The 21,910-nt window shown below is 48.9% G+C and overlaps 1 protein-coding gene and 1 non-coding gene across 2 annotated transcripts in view; both read right to left on the reverse strand.

Annotated features, from left to right (window-relative positions):
* EPB41L1 (erythrocyte membrane protein band 4.1 like 1) overlaps positions 1-21,910 on the reverse strand; it is a 126,554-nt gene that overhangs the window by 92,859 nt on the left and 11,785 nt on the right. The window contains exon 3 of the mRNA XM_050807000.1: positions 17,763-17,887. Within this exon, the coding sequence (XP_050662957.1) occupies positions 17,763-17,769 (7 nt within the window). The 5' untranslated portion in view covers positions 17,770-17,887. The remainder of the gene's footprint in view (positions 1-17,762; positions 17,888-21,910) is intronic.
* LOC126929940 (small nucleolar RNA U13) lies at positions 17,494-17,597 on the reverse strand. The gene has a single exon (XR_007717371.1). It is a non-coding gene; the product is annotated as a small nucleolar RNA U13 (small nucleolar RNA).

The following is a 21,910-nucleotide window of genomic DNA, read 5'->3' on the forward strand; positions in this document are numbered from 1 at the left end:
ATTAGCCGGGCATGTTGGCACATGCCTGTAATCCCAGCTACTCAGGAGGCTGAGGCAGGAGAATCGCTTGAACCCAGGAGGCGGAGATTGTGGTGAGCCGAGATCGCGCCATTGCACTCCAGCCTGGGCAACAAGAGCGAAACTCCATCTTAAAAAAAGAAAAAAAGAAGAAGAAGAAAGAATCTAATCCTATCCCTTTACTGCACAGATGGGAAAACCGAGACCCAGAGAGGGCAAGGGCTTTGTAATCAATCAACATCTATTTATTTACTGAGCAACAACTAGTGACTCTATATATTAATCATTGCTAAACCTAGACAATGGGTTCACAGAAGTACATTCTATTATACTCTTTAGTTTTATGTATGTTCGAAATTTTGCATAACAAAAAAACATTTTTTAAAGGATGACAGGGCCGGGCGCGGTGGCTCAAGCCTGTAATCCCAGCACTTTGGGAGGCCGAGACAGGCGGATCACTAGGTCAGGAGATCGAGACCATCCTGGCTAACACGGTGAAACCCTGTCTCTACTAAAAATACAAAAAACTAGCCGGGCGAGGTGGCGGCGCCTGTAGTCCCAGGTACTCGGGAGGCTGAGACAGGAGAATGGCGTAAACCCGGGAGGCGGAGCTTGCAGTGAGCTAAGATCCGGCCACTGCACTCCAGCCCGGGTAACAGAGCCAGACTCCGTCTCAAAAAAAAAAAAATAAATAAATAAAGGATGACAGAAAGATAACTGACTATCACGCAAATCTTAAGTCTGGCTTGAACTTATAAAACTCGAACCAAATTTAGGAATATTTTTGCTCTGATAGTTTTGAAAATCAGAAAAAGGCAATTGTACTAGAACTTACTTCATAGGCTTTCTTTTCCCATCTTTCTGTAAAATTTTCTGCCTCTATTGTTGCTAGGAAATCAGTGAGCCAAAAGAATCCTCATTGGCCTAGCCAGGCCCTCTCCCTTCCCACACTGCCTCTCTGAGAGTACAGCGTCCCTGTACCCAGGAAGCTGGCCCTCTTGGGCGGGCTTTCTATGGATCCACAAGCCAATCACCACAAGAGGCTGAATGAGAGTCTGTCAGTCACTGGGAGACAGGCAGCTATAAATCCAGAGGACTATGATTAGAAAGCAAATTACAGGCCTCCCACTCTAAGTTTCCAACTCACAAAAACTTCTTGGCAGTCAAAGGGCCTTTACTCAAGTTGCTCAAAGTTTCCAGAGAGAGTGAAAACACACAAGGCAAGAGAGAAAAAACAATGGGACACAACAGAGGCAGAAAATTCTATAGACAGGTGGAGAGAGAGGCCACTGGGAGGCAGCATGTCACAATAGTTAAAAGCAAGGTCAAAGTTCCAGTGCTTGTTCCAAAGCTTCCTAGCTGTGACACTTTGAGCAAATAACTTAACCTCTCTGAGTCTTTATTTTCTCAGCTGCAAACTGGGGATAATTCTTCCTACTACTCAGAGTGAACGCAGGGATTGAGTGAGGCAATATACGTCAAATAATTAACCCAGTTCCTGGCACATATTAAGCATGCAATAAATAGTGGCTTTAAAAAATGTGCTGGCCTGGCATGGTGGCTCACACCTGTAATCCTAGCACTTTGGGAGGCTGAAGCGGGCAGATCACCTGAGGCTGGGAGTTGAGACCAGCCTGGCCAACATGGTGAAACCCTGTCTCTACTAAAAATGCAAAAATTAGCCGGGCGTGGTGGCACACACCTGTAATCCCAGCTACTCCAGAGGCTAAGGCAGGAGAATTGCTTGAACCTGGGAGGCAGAGGCTGCAGTGAGCCCGAGATCGTGCCACCGCACTCCAGCCTGGCCGAAAGAGCGAGACTCTTGTCACACACACACACACACACACACACACACACAAAAGTGCTAACCATACGACCCAGCAATTCCACTTCTGAGGTTATATCCAAAATAATTGAAAGCAAGGTGTCAAACAGATCTCTGTACAGCCAAGGCCATAGCAGCATTATTCACATAGCCAAGAGGTGGAAGCAACAAGTGTCCATCGACAGATGAGTGGATAACCAAAATGTTGTACATACATACAATGGAATATTATTCAGCCTTAGAAAGGAAGGGAATTCTGACACACGTGACAACATGGGTGAACTTGAGGACATTATACTAAGTGACATAAGCCAGTCACAAAAAGACAAACACTGTATGATTCCACTTATCTGAGGTATCTAGTCCAATTTACAGTTACAGAAAGGAGAATGGCAGCTGCCACAGGTTGGGGGAGGAGGAAATGGGAGTTATTGTTCAATGGATATAGAGTTTCACTTTTTTAATATTAAAAAATTTGGCTGCGCGTGGTGGCTCATGCCTGTAATCCCAGCGCTTTGGGAGGCCGAGGTGGGCAGATCAACTGAGGTAAGGAGTTTGTGACCAGCCTGACCAACATGGCGAAACCCCGTCTCTACTAAAAATACAAAATTAGACGGGCATGGTGGTGCATACCTGTAATCCCAGCTACTTGGGAGGCTAAGGCAGGAGAATCGCTTGAAGACCAGCCAGGGCAACATGATGAAACCCTGTATCTAAAAAAAAAAAAAAATTAGCCAGGTGTGATGGTGCATGCCTGTAGTCCCAGCTACTTGGGAGGCTGAGGGGAGAATATCCCTTGAGCCCAGGAGGCAGAGGTTGCAGTGAACCGAGATTGAGCCACTGCACTCTAGCCTGGGCAACAGAGCGAGACTCTGTCTCAAAAAAAAGAAAAGAAAAAGAAAAAAAAAGGAAAGAAAAGAAAAGAAAAAAAGAAAGATAAAATGAGCCAGGCATGGTGGCATGCATGTGTAGTCCCAGCTACTTGGGAGGCTGAGATGGGAGGATCATCTGAGCCTGGGAGGTTGGGGCAGCAGTGATCGTGCCAGTGCACTTCTGCCTAGGCAACAGAACAAGACTCTGCCTTGGAAAAATAAATTTAAAAAATTAAAAAATTCAGGCTTACACCTGTAATCCAGTTACTTTGGGAGGCCAGGGCAGGAGGATTACTTGAAGCCAAGAGTTCAAGACCAGCCTGGGCAACAAAGGAAGAACCCCATTTTTACAAAAAAAAAAAAAAAAAAAAAAAACCACAGTATGCACCTGCAGCCCCAGCTACTCGGGAGGCTGAGGGAGGAGGACTGCTTAAGTTCAGGAGTTCAAGGATGGAGTGAGCTATGATTGCACCTGTGCACGCAGGCCTAGGCAACACAGTGAGACACTGTCTCTAAAAAAAAAAAAGAAATAAAAAAGATTTAAAAGTTCTGAAAATGGATGGTAGTGATGGTGTTGCACAATATGAACCTACCCAACACTACTGAACTGTACACGTACCTAAAAATGGTTAAGATGGACCAGGAACGGTGGCTTACACCTAAAATCTCAGCACTGTGGAAGGCTGAGGTGGTTGGATCACTTGAGGCCAGGAGTTCCAAATCAGCCTGGGCAACACGGTCAAACCCTGTCTCTCCAAAAAAAAAAAAAAAAAAAAATTAGCCGGACACAGTTGCATGTGCCTGTAGTCCCAGTTACTCAGGAGGCTGAGGCAGGAGGATCACTTGAGCTTGGGAGGCAGAGGTTGCAGTGAGCCAAGATCACACCACTGCACTCCAGCCTGGGCAACAGAGTGAGACCCTCCCTCAAAAAACAAGTGGTCAAGATGGTAAATTTTAGGTTCTGTATATTTTACCACAAATTTGAAAAATTTTTTGTCAGTTCTAGCAAGAAAAAGGAGTTCAAGACCATCCTGATCAACATGCAAAACCCTGTCTCTACTAAAAATACAAAAATTAGCCAGATGTGGTGGCGTGCACCTGTACTCCCAGCTACTCGGGAGGCTGAGGCAGGAGAATCACTTGATCCCAGGATGTAGAGGTTGCATGCAGTGAGCCGTGATCAAGCCACTACACTCCAGCCTGGGCAACAGAGTGGGACCCTGGCTCAAAAAAAAAAAAAAAAAGAGAAAACACAAAATAGTGTTCTTATTTATTATGCTTAGGCACCCCTCATGGACTTCCGCAGACAGACGTGCAGCCATTGCTTCTGCCTACCTGAGGCCAATGCAGCCTTTGGAGCAAAGTAGATGCCAGATCTGGACCCCTGAGGAGCTAATGGCCCAGGCTGGGCAGTAACCTTGCAGGGACAGCCTGGAAACTACCTCCTCCACTCTTTGTTCTCAACTCCATGGCCTGGGTAAGTTGTTCTGCAAATGTTCAGTGGGACACAGTCCAAGCAATCTCTGTTCTCATGGGAATAAATGTAACAGAAACAACTAGGGCTGCCAACTCACCCACCCTTTGGTCTCCACCATGGGCTGGTTTCCTGCCCCACAGTATCTTCTGGGACCAGATGGCCTAGAATGTCAAACCATCAATACCAGGAAGGCCTTTGGATACCATCGAATCCCACCCCTCATGCACATGGGGACACTGAGGCCTAGGAATTAGTGGGGATCTGCTTAAGTTCACAGCGTGAGCCAGTGGCAAAGCTAGAACACAACCTTGGGCTACCAACTCTCTGGTCTACTGGAGTTTCCAATTTATTTCACCATCGCTGTTTCTTGTGTCAAGCTTAAGTTTACATATTTGAAGTTCAAGAGTACAATCACCCCTGCAAGCCTAATTCTAGGAGGTGGCAAGAACTTTGGAGACAGACAGACCTGGGTTCAAATCCCAGCCCCACCACTTCCTAGCTGAGTGGCCCATCATTTATTTATACAGTAGAAAAAGCCAATGGGGGCAGAGGTTAAGAGCATAGGCTACAGTCCTAGCTCTACCATATCATGACGGGTGAGTCACTTTATCAACTGCTGGTTCAGCTTCCTCTTCCGTAAAACCTGCCTCACCTAGTCATCCAAGTATAGAATGAGAAAAATGTAAATGAAGAATCAGGTACAAGGTTTGCTATGAAGTAATGATGGATATTACTGTCATTTATTTATTTTTATTTATTTATTTTTTTGACAGGGTCTCACTCTGTTGCTCAGGCTGGAATGCAGTGGCATGATCTCGGCTCACCACAAGCCTCAACCTCCCAGGCTCAAGCGATCCTCCCACCTCAGCCTCCTGAGTAGTTGGGACCACAGGCACGTGCCACCACGCCCAGGTAATTTTTGTATTTTTTGTAGAGACAGGGTTTGCATATTGCCCAGGCTGGTCTCAAACTCCTGAGCTCAAGCTATATGCCTGCATCAGCCTCCCAAAGTGCTGGGATTATAGCACCCAGCTGCTATTAATATTATCTTTAATACTATGATTGGGGTGTGCTTTCAGCAGGTAGCAAGAAGGTACTTCCATCTCAAAGCTCTAGTTCTCCTATTTCTCGTCATGGAATCATGGAGTGTTAAGCTGGCCAGGGCCGTGTATCACAGACAACAGAACTGAGATCCAGAGGGAAATGGCATGCTCAAGGTCAGGGAGGAAGTTAATGAGAGGGGTGAACTAGAACCCAGATCCTCTTGAATCTACTGACTTAATTCCCTAAACACAAGCTCTTACTTTGTGCATGGGCTTGCTGGGAAGAAATGGTGGTCTTTTAGACCCCAAATACCAAAGGGTAGCAGGATCTCAGCCAGAATGGAACTCATCTTGCCCTCATGGCAGTCCCAGGCCAGAAGCAAAGCGGGGCTCCACGCTGGTGGACCAGGCCCACTGGGCTAGCAGCCAGAGTGGCGCCAAAGACACAGCTCAGGTCCTCTCACCAGCTACATAATAAAGTAATTATGGGATTAGGGATAAAATTAGTCACTTGTGTAATTATTTTTCTTAGAACAAGAGCAGAAAGGACCTTTTTCAAGAGTTGTTCCTTTGCCCTCCCAAGAGTATTCATGCAGAGACACAGATGAGTGCACACACACACAAGCACAAGTACACACACAGCAGTGATGGCGGTGTGTGGAGCGGGTGCTTAGCTTTCTGTGGCAGTGCCTCACAGCGGGTCCCACACCTACCAGGCCTACCTCTGAAGGCCAGGGGTGATATTTCCCATTGTCTGCCTCACTGAACACGTTTACCACACTATCACAGGTGCACTGCCTTCCTTCCAGGCCCCATCATGGAGAATCTCTCATACCCCTCCCTGGCCACAGCATATCAGGCCTGGACCCCCAAGCCCTCCCTCCATGTTGGAGGCTAGTGGTACAATTCCAGCAGGACCTGGGGGTCCAGTAATCCAGAGAGATCTTTGGTACTGGCTGCCATGGTAGGCATAATAATGCCCCCCACCCACAAAGATGTTCATGTCTTCATCCCCAGAATCAGGTGAATATGTTACCTCACATGGCAAAAGGGACCTTGCACAGGCGATGAGGTAAAGAGTTTTGAGATGGAGAATGGTCCTAGATTATCTGAATGGGCTCAATGTAACCACAGGGCTTCTTGTAAGTCAAAAGGGGATTTGGGGGAGTCAGAGTCAGAGGAGATGTGATGATGGAGGCAGAGGTGGGAGGGACGCAGCTACTAGAAGGGGCCATGAACCAAGGCGTGTGGGCGGCCTGGAGAGCTGGAAAAGGTCAGGTAAGGATGCTCCCCTAGCAGCTCTTCCAACGCCCTGACTTCAGCCCCATATGGTCCATTTTCAGATTTCGACCTCTAGAAGTCTAGGGTCACCCATTTGTGTTGTTTTAAGTATGTGGTCATTTGTTAGGGCAGCATTAGGAAACTGACACAGTCACCTAGGGAGGGGTCCTCAGAACTCACCTTTACCTCCAGACCGAAACGCCCTCCTCAAGGGCTAGCCAGGGAGACTCCTTGGGGCCAGATGTCCCCTGGATATACCTCTGGGGAACAGGCCTGAGCTGGGGCCCCAAGCTCTAACCTAGAGAGATAACTTTGTGGGGGAAAGCACCCCAGAAAGAAGGTGATGGCTCTGGGAAGAAAGGGAGAGACTCCACTTTATAGCTCCATCCAGGGACTCCACCCTTCCCACATATTCTCAAACAGAGGGCCACCTACCCCATAAACCACACCATCCACAGCAGTAGCCTGGCATCAGGGAAAGAGAGCACTGGAGGCGGGAAGCCTGATTCTGGCCTCAGCTCTGCCCCTGCGTCACCAGGTGGTGAGAGACCAGCCCCTTCCTCTCTCTAGGCCTGACCATTGTCATCATGGCTTACTGTATATCAAGTATCTTCCATGCTTTCATGCATAGAAAGCCTCACAGGGACCCTGTGAGGTGGCTCCCTGTCATGATGCTCACTTTACAGCTAAAGAAGTAGACTCAAGGTGGTTAAGAGGGGAGGCTGGCTTGAACCCAGGCAGCCTAACTCCACAGCCCTATTCTGCCTCCCGCCTTAGGAGGAATGAATGCATGGACAGAGGATAGTTGGGAGCAGTCCCTACACACAAGGAACAGGCTCTTCAGACCTCAGAGAAATTTAAAAACAGGCTGGGTGTGGTGGCTCACGCCTGTAATCCCAGCACTTTGGGAGGCCGAGGTGGGCAGATCACCTGAGGCCAGGAGTTCAAGACCAGCCTGACCAACATGGAGAAACCCCATCTCTACTAAAAATGCAAAATTAGCTGGGCGTGGTGGCGCATGCCTGTAACCCCAGCTACTCGGGAGGCTGAGGCAGAAGAATCACTTGAACCCAGGAGACAGAGGTTGCAGTGAGCTAAGAGTGCACCATTGCACTCCAGCCTGGGCAACAAGAGCAAAACTCTGTCTCAAAAAAAAAAAAAAAAAAATTAGCCAGGTGTGGTGGCGGGCTCCTGTAATCCCAGCTACTCAGGAGGCTGAAACAGGAGAATCCCTTGAACCCAGAGGCAGAGGTTACAGTGAGCCGAGATCATGCCATTGCACTCCAGCCTGGGCAGCAAGAGCAAAACTCCATCTTGGGGGGTGGGCGGGGCGGGAAGAGAGAGAAATTTTAAAAAATAAAATAAAAAGAGAGAGAAATAAAAAAGAGTTCCTGCCATTCACCCTGGATGCTGGGGGTTAAAGGTTGGCATAGCAGTTTGGCAAGTTTACCGAGAGCCTATAAGGCAGCCACAGCCTTTTACCCAGAATTCCCTTCCTGGGTGTTCACCCCAAGATACATCATCATATGAAATACAGGAAGAACATTTTATGCAATGTTCATTGCACTGTTATTCATAATAAAAAAACTGGAAACAGCTTGAATATCCATCAGCAGGAAAAGGGATGAGTCGATCATGTATTTAATAGAATCCTCAGTAACGACACAGAAGGCAGCTTCCGATACACCGTTAAGAGAAAAATGCAGGGTAGTACTGATGATGCAGTAGAAATTATGACTATGCAAGAAAGAGCAAAGGAAAACTGGTGAAAGGAAACACTCCAAGCTCCCAATCACATTTAGGAGTAATTTTTTTCTGCTTCCTATTTTCCCAAATCTTGGTACTATGTTATTATGGTTTTAATTAAAAAAAAAAAAAACTGCCGGGCAAGGTGGCAAGGTGGCTCATGCCTGTAATCCCAGCACTTTGGGAGGCCAAGGCGGGCAGATCACTTGAGGTCAGGAGGTCGAAATCAGCCCGGCCAATATGGAGAAATCCCGTCTCTACTAAAAATAGAAAAATTAACTGGGCATGGTGGCAGGTGCCTGTAATCCCAGCTACTCGGGAGGCTGAGGCATGAGAATCACCTGAACCTGGGGGGCGGAGGTTGCAGTGAGCCGAGATCGCGCCATTGCACTCCAGCCTGAGTGACAGAGCAAGACTCCATCTCAAAGACAAAAAACAAACAAACAAAAAAAACTGCTGGGTGCAGTGGCACACTCCTGTAATCCCAGCTACTCTGGAGGCTGAAGTGGGAGGACCCTTGAGTCCCAGAGTTTGAGGCTGTGACTGCACCTGTGAGTTGCCACTGCACTCCAGCCTGGCCAACATAGTGAGCTCTCCTTTGTATTTTTTACAATAAATGAATAAATTGAATTTTTTAAGTTAAAAAACGGTATTATTTTAAAGACAATAACTGCAATGCAGCCCTGAGGAACCCACACACTGAACGGTTAAGGAGAGGAGCAGGAACAGGCAAATGAAGGCAGGCCAGAGAGGGGGTGAGAAAGCCAGAAAGTGGGGTGTGCTGGCCCAGGAGATCAAGGAGAGGGAGCGCTTCAGGAGCAGTGAGCCTGGGGTCAGGGTGGCCTGGGACCCACTAGTGACCTGACGCTTGCCCTTATGCCCCCCAATTGCATTCATAACGCAAACCAGGTGCCAAGAATGATCTAATAATCAGCCTTCACACACGCCCCAGGAAGGCGTCTGAAAAAGTGCCCCCACCATGACCAGTGGCTCCAGGAGCAGTATTTACAATGCAAACCAGGCTCCCAGGAGAAGCGGTAACACACACACCCGCGGCCATTCACCCCGCAGTCCAGCCCAAGCAAAACAGGAGAGGCCTCACGTATAAGAGCCTGGTCAGAATTTTCTGGTGTCTTCAGAATAGGACTCTCTTGGTCCATACCAGTTCTACCACCTGTGTTTCCACAGGGACTCGCAAACCACCCCCAGGACCCACCCCTTACCCCTGCCCATGCTGGCTTCTTAGGCCCATCCCTCAGCCTCTTTGAGACACGTCCCTTACATTCTGTGCCTCCTCCATGTAAGCTACACAAAAACAAGCTTGCCCAGACAGTCACATCTCACTGGGACAAATTCACCCACCCACACACCCACCAGTCTTTTTTCTTCTGAGAATGCCCCTTCCTCCCTCTCTCCACCCACCTCATCCAGGACCCCAGGCAAACCTCAGCAAAGGAGGGAAGGTCCCCCAGCAACTCATGCCTGACTTCAACATCCCATCCCTGCCTCCCACCACAACTCTGACAGATAGTGGTCAGGTCTGGGCTGCTGCCTCTAGACCCTAGAGGTGGAGAGAGGCTAGGTCACAAAGCTAAAAACTAAACCAGGCTCTGAAGGTCTAAGAAGACCCCTCTAACCCTCAACCTGGTGAGTCGACAAGAAGCAGGGCTGAGTCACTACCAGATGCAACCCCATCACACCCCATGCTAAGAAATTGACATTGCTTACAGCCCAAATGCACGGGTCATCCTCCTGGGCAGCCTGTGGTAATGAGTGTCGCTGGGCCAAGGCAGGGCCAGTACCAATTAAGGTTGCTCCCTTTCCTGCCAGTGAGCTCAGTCTCATTACTTTGCTCCATTTTCAGCTCATCTGAAAAATCCTCATTTGAGGTCCCTGGAGGATCTTAAAAGTGTTATTCAAACATTAGCTCTGACACACAGCCTCCCCCATCCGCCCAAGGCAATACTTTTTTCTCCCTGCTTTTTGGCACTGCCAGGAATGAGCAGCATCTAAGGCCCTGCCTGGGGCACCTCAGGTCCTGCAGCCTAGGGCCCCTCCTCGATCTGAACTTTCCCTATCTCCCTGCCTTGTTTAGAAGAGAGAGCAGGGAAGGGAACTTGGTGTCTCCTGTATGGCAGACACATCATCTTGGCAACAAGCCCTGTGAGGTGGCATTATTATTCCTGTGTGATAGATGGGGAGACTGCAACTAAGCCACCCTCCCAAGGTCACCTAGCCAGCAGGTAGACAAGTTAGGCCTGGAACCCAGGACTGCTGAGCTCCAGGGCTCTTCCAGCTGCCCCCGCCCACCCCCACATGCTCCTGTCTGCACACTGCCTAGCCCCACCCTGCAACAGACATGAGCACCCATCATTTGTTCCTCCTGGCTTCTGACCTTGGGGCTCGGTCCAGGTGAGACAGATGAGAACAAGGGGGATTGCAGGATGTGGGGCTTTTAGGACAGGCACAATTTCAGGGAGCACAATTTTTCCTAGAGAAAACCAAAACAATTCTCAAGGCTGGTTGCAACCCCCTATTCTGACCTGCATCTTACAAGGGAACATACGAGAGAGAATGCGGTCAGAGGCATGTGAAGGGCCACGGAAGGTCAGAGAGGAGGGGATGTGGGCTGTGTGGTCAGGGAAGTCAGAGCTGGAAGGACCAGAGTTTAGCCCAATGCCTTCATTTTTCCATGTAGGGAAACCGAGGCCCAGGGAGAAGAGACCTGCCCAAGGCCAAGAGTGAGTCTGGCTATGTCAGGATTGGTGTATAGGTTTCCTGATTCTTAGGCTAGTTTTCCTGGACCTAGAAGGATGAAAGGCCTGGAGCAGATGCTGCCTGGGATTAGTGAAAGACGAATAAGCAAGGGTATCCAGCACCCCCAGCTAAGGAGGTAGGACAGAGACACCAACACAGTGCATCCATGGGGACTCCAGCCTTGCTTGTCTCTCACCTCAGGGAAGGTGTAGGCAGAAGAGAGGCCCTTCCATTCACCGAAGCTTAAGCTCCAGCAGGAGCCAATCAGGGCCTCAGAAGAAGGCAGAAACTTCGGTTCCCCTGGCAACTCAGACAAAGGCATCTCCTCATCACTGCAATCAGCTTGGGTGGGGATGCAGACTGTATTCCTCCAGACCCAGACAGGGCTCTCCTCTGCTTTTCTCATAAGGAGGGGGTACCAACCCAATCCCTTTGGTTTTAGCGCTGAAACTTCAGTCATATCTCTGAGCTCATCTCAGATGGGAGGCGGGGTATGGATGAGCCTCACTGTCGGAGGCTTAGGACAATAGCTGAGTCCTCTCCAGTCTGCGGGGGCCCTCCCGCTGCCACTAGGTGTGTGCCTCTGAGATGGGCCGGGGGCTGTGCTGATGTTCATGAGTTCATCACCCCTATCCTCCTCTCCAGAGACAGTGCCAGCTGCATGCCATGGGAAAACCTGTAGCTGGCAGTGAGGTGCCTGAGCCAAGCCCAGCTGTGGCATTATTCACAATCATGAGCAACTTGCATGCACCTTCTCTTGTTCCCATCTGTAAAGAAAATTAGACAGATAATCTAAGACCTAAGTTTCTCTGGAATGTGAGCTTCCAGTCCACACCCATCAAGAAAATAATAGGGAGAGGGAGCACGCAGGAGCTTACCTTTCACCACTCTTGAAAAGTTGCCTAGTCTTGGCCCAGAGCAGTGGAATAAATACACAAAACATTCCACTGGCCGGGCATGGTGGCTCACACCTGTAATCCCAGCACTTTGGGAGGCTGAGGCAGGTGGATCACCTGAGGTCGGGAGTTTGAGACCAGTCGGACCAACATGGAGAAAACCCGTCTCTACTAAAAATACAAAATTAGCCGGGCATGGTGGCGCATGCCACCTGTAATCCCAGCTATTCGGGAGGCTGAGGCAGAAGAATCAGTTGAACCCAGGAGGCAGAGGTTGCAGTGAGCCAAGATGGCACCATTGCACTCCAGCCTGGGCCACAAGAGAGAAACTCCGTCTCAAAAAAAAAAAAAAAATATATATATATATATATATATATATATTCCGCTAACTGGAACTGCCTCTTTGTACATGCTTTGAAGAAAATCACAAGAAAACTGATAGACTCTGAAATACAGCTTCCAAATAAAATTCCCAGCTTTGTTACCACCAAAGGAGGCCAAGCTGCCACCCCTCCTTAGGAGGTATGTACAGTGTCCCCACAGGAGGCCTTCCTCATCCCTAATGGAGGAGTCATCATTCAGAGATTTTAGAAAGATTTTCTACACAGAGAGTCAGATGAAAGAGAGGTTTCTCAGGGAGCTACTGAATTCCCAGAAAAGTCAAACTACAGGCATCAAAACCCACATGCACTGTCCATACTTTCAGCTTTATAATCTCGTCAGCCACCCCATTGAGAAAGCCTGCAGCCATCCAAAACAAGTTCCTTTCTCCCCCCTCCCTTCCCAGAGACCCATCAGGCCCCACACTCTGTCCATTCTCTGTCTCAACTCACTCTGGGATCTATTCCCTCTTCTATACTTCCACGAGCCTGAGATGAAGCCCATCACTTCTCACCAGGCCACACCAACAGCCTACCATCTGTCTCCTGGTCTCCAGGCTTACCCTTCCAATTCATCCCCCCACTGCTAGAAATCGGATCACATCTCATTCTCAGCCTAATACCCTGCAGTGTCTTCATCGCTTTCCAGATAAAGTGTCAGCTCCTGGCCAGTACACACGGGCTGCAGGAGCTGGACCCACCTGCCACTCCACTTGCCTCCTTGCCATCCACAACACACACAGGAAACTCCTGCCATTCCAAAGCACCCTCCTGTTTCATGCCTCTGTGCACTTGTGGTTGAATCTACCTTTCTGAATCCCCCACTGTTGAATGGAAGATAATAGCTCACCTTTACTGAGCGCTCAGTAGGTGCTAGGCTCTCTGCTAAGCCCTTTGCAGGTTCTACCTCATTGATCCTCCCCAAGAAAACTATGAGACAGGTACGAACAGCAGCCTGTTTACAGATGAAGAAACAGAATCAGAGATTCAAATGAGCCTAGCAGAAGTCACACGGTTGATAAGGGTTGATAAGGGGCTCAAATAGAAATTCAAGCATCTGACTCTTAGGTCACCCCTAACCTCCACTCCCCAGAAACAGTGTAATGGCCACGTGGAATCAGAAAACACAGCATGCTCCTAACTGTGTCCCCTCCTTCTGGGCCTGTGGGAATAGCCTGTCTCAGAGAATGACACCAGAAAGGTTCCCAGCCTGTCTCTCTCTGGGTTTGTCCGTCACCCTGCACCCCCACCACCATATAGCACAGCCCCTTGAGAACACAAAGTGGCTGAGCCCACATCTCAGAAGTCGGGCTTTATAGTTACATTAATGGCCCAGCAATGACTTCCAGCTACTGTCTTTCAGGAAGTCTAAACTCTTTGGCCAAGCATCAGGGACCCCCAAGATCTGGCACGAGCGCATCACTTTCCAACCTTAATTGCCCGCTGCATCCCCTACCCACCATGTATGCAATCTATCGGTGGGTATTTATTATCTCTGCCATGTCAGTTTTCACTAAAAGCTGCCATTTATGAGCACCTCCTAAGAGCCATACCCTATGCCAGGCACTCAACCAGCACTCTCTCATTTCCTTACAACTCATTCATTCATTCATTCATTCATCCAACAAATACTTATTGAATACCTACTGTGTACCATGCCATGTGGAATCCAAAGTGAACATGACATTAAAAGAAAAAGACAAATAGCTACAAATTGTGATAAGCATTATGAAGGAATCAAGAGGTGGTGAAAAAAGCAGTGCAGGGGGTGGGAGGACTAAATTAAACTGAGACGTAAAGAGTAAGAAAGAGCCAAGGTGGCAAAGAGCCAGGAAAAGAATTCTAAGCAGAGGGAACCTAAGCATGTGTAAAGGTCTTGAGGCTGGAATGAATTTGCTAAATGAATAAAGAGAAGACTCCTGTGGCTGATGGAAATTACCAATAGAATCATTTCCAATGACCAATAGAGACCAGTAGAGATAGATATCTGGAAGGGGAAGCAGGGACCGGCTCACTCAGGGTTCTGTACACCATGGTAAGGAGTTTAGATTTTATTCTAAGGGCAGAGGAAAGGCACTGAGTGACATGGTCAGATTTGTGTTTTTGTTTTTGTTTGTTTGTTTTGAGACGGAGTCTTGCTCTGTTGCCTAGGCTGGAGTGCAGTGGCGTGATCTCGGCTCACTGCATGCTCCACATCCCGGGTTCCATTCTCCTGCCACAGCCTCCCAAAGTGTTGGGATTACAGGCGTGAGCCACCGCAGCCAGTCAAATTTGTATTTTGCAAAGTTCACTCTGGCTGCCACTTGGAAAGGAGACTTGGGAATGTAGACGGTGTATGTATTGTATGCAAAGTAATTGGCATAGCACTGGCACATAGGTGCTCAATGAATGTTAATTCCCTTTTTCTTCTCTCTCTATCCCCCATCTCAGACTGGGAATGTCCTCTTCATCTAACTCCCATTCCTTCTTCTGATCTATACATTGTCAGAACTTAAATTTTCTGCCCAGGCGCAGTGGTTCACTCCTGTAATCCCAGCACTTTGGGAGGCCAAGGTGGTGGATCACCTGAGGTCTTTGATCACCTGAGGCCAGGCGTTTGAGAACAGCCTGGCCAACATGGCGAAACCCTGTCTCTACTAAAAATACAAAAATTAGCCAGGCATGGTGGTGGATGCCTGTAATACCAGCTACTTGGGAAGCTGAGGCAGAAGAATCGCTTGAACCCGGGAGGAGGAGGTTGCAGCGAGCCGAGACTGCGCCACTGCAATCTAGCCTGGGCAACAGAGCGAGATTCTGTCTCAAAAACAAACAAACAAACAAAGCAACAGAACTTAAATTTTCTGAGGACATGTGATCTGGAAGACATGTGTCTTCCTGATTAGATAGGGAAACTGAGGTCCAGCGAGAGTACACAATTTTCCCAGTGTCACAGAGGGGGCCTGTAGCAGCGGTGGAACTTTCCTGCCTTCCCCTCTTCCCCCGAACCCTGGGCTGATCTGAAGGTCGGGAGGAACGAGAGGCAGCAAGTGCGAGGGCCTTTCCTCTGTGTTCTTGTTCTCTACCTCTGCCCCTCCCCCCAATAACAGAGCCGTCCAGAAAGCCTGGTTCTCAGTCAATTAAGGTCTCAGGGTAAGTGGAGTGTAGGAGGGGGCCTAGAGAAAGCCCCATCTCTAGGTATCATCTCTCCTTCTGCTTGAACCAGATAAGGGCAGGCCAAACTATAGAAAGAAAACTTTCCCATGGAGACTGGATGCTTGCTAGGATGTTGCTGATCCTATCGACATCCCCAGGAAGCGAGCAAGGGTCGAGGCACTCATTTTACCAAGGCAGAACCTGCGGCAGTCAGTGCTCTATCGTTTGTTCAGGGATGGAGAGAAAATGGCAGAGTCCCAACTAGAATCATACAACGTGGCTGTCTGAGGATCACTGAGCCCAAAGCCCCATTGTACAGGTGCTGACACTGAGGTCCAAGAAGGGAAAGGGGCTGGCCAAGGGCCACATACCGAGTAAGTAGTGGAACCAGGACTAGAAGTCTGCGTGGCTTCTGCCTTCCAGCTTGCCAGGAAGCCTTCCTTGAGAAAGGTAGAAAAGGCAGCAGAAGTGAGGCTGGGATTTGGGGGTATGGGGGGAAGCACAGGGCAGCACTGCCTCCTCAGCCGTGCCCCACCCCAGCTCCCAGCCCTCACACTGCTCACGGGTGTGGCTAAACCTGCCAAACCAGTCTCTGTGCCAGAGCTGAGCAGCAGAGCCCAGAGCTTCAGGGTTATGGGTGAGGCTGTAGACACCAAGAACCAGGAAGGACACAGAGAGGCTCTTTCAGGGCCTGCTAGCCTAGGCCACATGGCCACGGCCAGGAGAAAGGATGGGCACTCACAGCTGAGCGGCTCCACCACCAGGAACGGTGCACAGCAGGACTCACCAGGCCTCCTGTCCCCATTTGGCACAAAGGCTCGCCCTCTGCATCGCCCCCTCCTCTGGACACTCAACCTATAGGCTGTTTGAATCAATTGGGCAAGAGACCCAGGAACTTATCCGAGAAACATGACAGGAGGCAGGGAAACATGACAAATGACATGGAGACACTTCTCCCCCACCAACCATAAGCATCAGGATAAAATGTGGCCACTATCCACCTGGCCAGGTGCACACAGGCTCTATCCTTTGCCCTCCCCCACTCCGTGAGCAAGGCCCAGTAACAGCTGAGCACACGACTCACTTGTGCAGGGAGGGGTCAGTAGATCTGGGTTCCAGCATAGTTTGGTGACACTTGGCAAAGTCTTGGGGAAAGCTACTCTTCTAGGGCTTTGGTTTCACCACCCTTCCTGAGGCAGGACTAGGTTAACTGCATAGTTTCAGGGGGCCTTGAAGGTCTGCTCTCACTCCATCCCCACTCCAGCTTTCCCCACTTCCTGCCCAAAGGTAAGAATAAGAGGTTACACCCACCAGTGCATGGGGTCCCTGCTGGACAGGTCTGGCTTCTGTGTCAGGGGCTGTGTTGCTGGAACCTGTTCCGTCAGCTCTGAGAAGCCAGCAGGAGACCCCACAGGCTAGAGTGTGGGGAAGCTGATGAGCTACCCAGCCCAGAGGTCACTTCCAGGGCCTGTGAGACCCAGGAGCCAACTGCCAGGCAGGAAGGGACCTTGGAATCAGCCTGGGCTCCTGTGAGCACATGACACATAGACCAGGCAAATGCCCCACAAACGCCAGGGACTGTTCTCATATTCCAGCCAATCCCCTCCTTTGGCAGATGGGGAGGAAGAGGACCAGAGAGAGGCAAGGACCAGCCTAAGGTCACCCAGCACGGCAACAGACGAGGCAGCATCACAGCCCAAGCCTGACCCCTAACACAAGGGCTCCCAGCACATGCTACCTCCCCCAACAGAGGTCTTTTTCCAAATTTGAAATCATGCATCCCATGGAGGAACCAAGAGACATCTTTGTCACTACCTCTTGGGAAATGCCAGAGAATGGTATGAAGTTCTGCTTTCGGGCTGCTATAACAAAACACCATCAACTGGGTGGCTCATAAACAACAAAAATTTGTTTCTCACATTTTTGTGAGAAGTCAAAGATCAGGGTGCCAGCAGATTCTGTGTCTACAGAGGGCGGCTTTCTGGTTCAGAGATGGCTCCTTCTAGCTTGTCATCATATGGTAGAAGGGAAATCTAGCTCTCTGAGATCACTCTTTTTTTTTTCCATGTCAGACAGGTAATGCGTTGATGTTGTAACAAGGTTTGAAGGTGGCACATCTCACACACGTACGTGAATACCCAATCATCATGCTCATGAACTACCAAAGGCTCTGGGATCTTTTATAGGGACATTAATCTCATCCATGAAAGTGGAGCCCTCATGACCTCATCACCTCCCAAAGGCCCCACCTCCTAATACCATTATCTTGGTGGTTAGGATCTCAACAAATAAATTATAGGGGGACACAAACATCCAGACCACAGCATGTGTTTACCTGCCATGTTGGCCTCTGTATCCCAGTACACAGGACAAATTGGAGTTTTTAATAACAATGTGCTGACTAAATCAGGACTCAATGGAGGAGCAGCTGGAGGCAGAATCCATTTCTAGGCCCAAGCACTGGGGTGGTGGGTAGGAGAAAGAGAAACAGATGAGAGAGAAAATATGAATCTGGCTGTCCAGGGCTCAGGCTCCAGCCAGGCTACATCAAACAGACAGGGACATAGTCAGCCTAGAGCTTCAGAAATCCTAGATTCAAAGGCAAAAGGCAGATTGCCCATCACACTGAATGTATGGACTTCAAGGCCTATGTGTGCTTCTGGGGCTTTCCAAGTTCACCGGACCAGTCCTTCTTTGCTCACTCAGTCTTCAGCTGGACTGACTGTCCTTTTCCTCCTGTGTGCTCTACAGTCCAGTGGATAAGACTCAGTACAGCCTCTGGTTTTGAATCCCACCTTCACCAACACTTAGGCAAATTGTGACACCTTTCTGTGCCTCAGTTTCCTGATCTGCCAACTAGGGACTATACTATAACCTATTTCTTAGGATAAGGATTAAATGATTTTAAGTGACACAGAAATGAATCACTTATAACCATGCCTGGCTTAGAGTAAGGGCTTGATAAATGGGCATCTGTTTTAATGGTTATTAGCGCTTAGTGATAATGTTACCGACAGTTTCTAGCTATGATCAGTTGAAGGCCAGAACAGCAATGTCAGGGGCGGACTCAAACTGAGGAGGGCTACTTGGAGTGATGAAGCAAGGACTAGCTTGGTCTGAGAGAGAGGGCTCCTGGGCTCAAGTTCACCTCTATCAGGCTCACCGTGTGACCAGTGCAGAGGGTACAGAGGAGGAGGGTGGGCAGGGAGAGTGGTATTGAAGAATGGGCTGAAATGGGCTTGCCCTGGATGGAGGGCAGAGGGAAATCTAGCATTGTTCCTCGCCTGCTTAAAATTCATCAGTGACTCCTGGTCTTCTGAATCAAAGCCAGCCCTAATCTCATCACAGGATTCAAGGGCACCCTGGACTGACATGAAGACACCCTACCCTGCCCACCCTTCCCTTCCCTTCCCTGCCCACCTTTCCCTCCCCTTCCCTCCCCTCCCCTCTCCTCCCTTCCCCTTCCCTCCCCTTCCCTCCCCTTCCCTTCCTTCTTTCTTGCTTTCTTTCAAGATGGAGTCTCGCTCTGTCACCCAGGCTGGAGTGCAGTGGCTCAGTCTCGACTCTGCAACCCTCCCAGGTTCAAGCGATTCTCCCACCTCAGCCTCCCAAGTAGCTGGGATTACAAGCATGCACCACCATGCCTGGCTAATTTTTGTATTTTTAGTGGGGATAGGGTTTCACATCTTGGCCAGGCTGTTCTCCAACTACTGACCTCCAGCGATCTGCCCACCTCAGCCTCCCAAAGTGCTGGGATTACAGGCATAAGCCACCACACCCGGCCACACCTTGTCCTTTCTTTTGGCCATCTTTCTGATCCTTCCTGGTCCAGTCAGTTGTCAGACTCCAGGGCAATCACCCTGCTCTCCCCAGGGCTGGTCAGAGCCCCTTCAGGCATTGCAGCCCCTGAGCCCACCTCCCTTCAGTACTAATCACAACATATTGTCAGAGCTTGGTTCTTCATCTGAGTCTCCCTCTTGACTACTGAGAATGAGAGAGGTCTTGGCACATCGGTATCAGTATCTCACCATCCTCAGGGATAGCTCAATTATAGAAGTGCTTGGTTAAGGTTTGCTTAATGAATCAGGGGCTGGAGGAGATAGCATAAAAACTTATTTCAACTCTCTGAAACTTTAATTCAATTGCCCTGGGTAAGTCATTTAATCTTTCCAGGCCTCTGTTTCCTTATCTGTTAAATGGGGATCATTATTCTTGCCTTGCCTCCTCCTCACAGCTGCTGTGAGGATCAAACAAATGTACTTTATAAGATGTTCTTACATCAAAAAAAATTTTTAAGTAAAATGAATAAATACATGTTACATTCATTAACGCATTCATTCAACAAATATCTATTAAGCACCTACATGTGCAGGGCATGCTCTAATATAATCCCAGGTATTCTTTTTTTAAAAAAATTGAGATATAATTCATATGCCATAAAATGTACCACTTTACAGCATACAATTCACTCCTCTTGAGTATATTTACGTATGGAGTTGTGCAGTCATCATCAGTAATTCCAGAATCCCAGTTGTTCTGGCAAGTGCTGAGCTATAACCTCCAATGCTCCTTAAGAACCTGGGTCTCTGGTTCTGGTTTGGCCTAAGTGCTACTTTTCTGATAAAGCTCAGGGTGCCCCTTGGAAGAATTTCTCTGGGATAGAAGTAGAGCAAAAGATAGGCACTCAGTACACTCTGTGTTTTGTTTGTTTGTTTGTTTTTGAGATGGAGTCTTGCTCTTGTAGTCCAGGCTGGAGTGCAGTGGCTCGATCTTGGCTCACTGCAACCTCCACCTCCTAGGTCCCAGTTCAAGCAATTCTCCTGCCTCCGCCTCTGAAGTAGCTGGGATTATAGGCACGCGCCATCTGTGTTTCATTTAATGAAACAAAGCAGTAGATTTTCCTGGGGAAAGGCCCATCATATTAGCCGAGTCCAAGTCTTTTCCTAGCCTTGCCTCTCTAAGCTGTCCTGAATGTAGCCATTGTGCTGACACTTGCCTCAGTTTCCCTATCTACTCCCTGAGCAGCAAGCAGGCTGAAACCCATTCCTCCAACATCCCACAGAGGGATGCCCCCTAACAAATGACTAATCTTGTCCATCTTGTCAGAAGGAAAAGACTAGCCTGTTATGTTAGCTGAGATTGGCAAGAGTCGTAGGTTGGGGCTGGATTTGGGGGACTCTCAGATACAGAACTGGTGAGTGAGGCTTTACTCTGGAGGCCTTAGGAAGCCTGGAAAGGTCCGAACAGGCATTGCAGCCCCTGAGCCCACCTCCCTTCAGTACTAATCACAACATATTGTCAGGGCTTGGTTCTTCATCTGAGTCTCCCTCTTGACTACTGAGAATGAGAGAGGTCTTGGCACATCGATATCAGTATCTCACCATCCTCAGGGATAGCTCAATTATAGAAGTGCTTGGTTAAGGTTTGCTTAACCAAGGGACATGACCCCTCCCCCACACTGGGCTGAACCAGAGAGGGAGTCCTGGATGGAGGTGGAGAGGGACTAAGAGGCCAGCCAGAGGCTGTCCCAGTAGCTGTCAGCACTGGGCACTGAGAAGAAAGGTCAGGATTCCTGGACACTGGCTTCTATCTTCCAGCCCTGCTCTGCCACTATCTTTTGTGCAAACTTGGAGAAGTCACTTACCTTCTCTGAGCCTCAGTTAACCCACCCACAAAATGGGGATAATTATACCCTTCCTGCCTTATTTCGCAGGATTACAAGGAAAATCAGATGAGATGAAAAATTGAAAAGCCCTAAAAAACAAACAAACAAACAAAAAAGCCTTTTGTAGAAAAAAATATAAAGGACTTTGATTCTAATTCTAGTGTGAGCCAGGTGATAAGGGCCATGGGGTTGAAGGACCCTAATGAAAGAATTCTTCTGTCCTTCTCTGCCTCTTTTCCCCTTACAGAAATGCTAGAATTCCTTCAAGAAGGATTGAAGAAATCCAGGGACTCCAGAGACCATAAGAGTCACAGAAGAAATAATGGACATCTGGACCTTACGTGGGCAACATTCCTGAGGCCTGGGTCCCCCAGAGACACCCCTCTAGCTCTCAGGCAGGCCAGGAGGAATGATCTGTTACCATGTAGAGGAGAGGATAGAGAGCAGCCAGGGTAGCCAGAGTCAGCATTTCAGAGCCACTGCCACAGGAGGAAGAATTGATGGGCAAGAGCAGGGGAGGGAAGGGGCAGTTTTCCATGTTGAGTCTCTAGGTTTAGGTCCTTCCTTCAGGAGACAATGGCACAGTCATTCACATTTCATGTGACAACTGCATTTGCATCATTTTCCTCCTCTGAACCTCAACTTCCTTATCTGCAAAATGGGATGATAAAACCCCTGACTCACTGTGAGTCCAGCTCAGGAAAAATAACTGCTATTCTACCCTTTGAAACCAAGAGAGCTCCTAGCACTACATCATACTCTTCCCCCAATTTCCCACCTGTGTTGTTTGGAGAAAAATCCAAAGGCACTTTAGGAAC

This window comes from Macaca thibetana, chromosome 10 (genome assembly GCF_024542745.1).
Source record: "Macaca thibetana thibetana isolate TM-01 chromosome 10, ASM2454274v1, whole genome shotgun sequence".
Lineage (NCBI taxonomy): Eukaryota > Metazoa > Chordata > Mammalia > Primates > Cercopithecidae > Macaca > Macaca thibetana.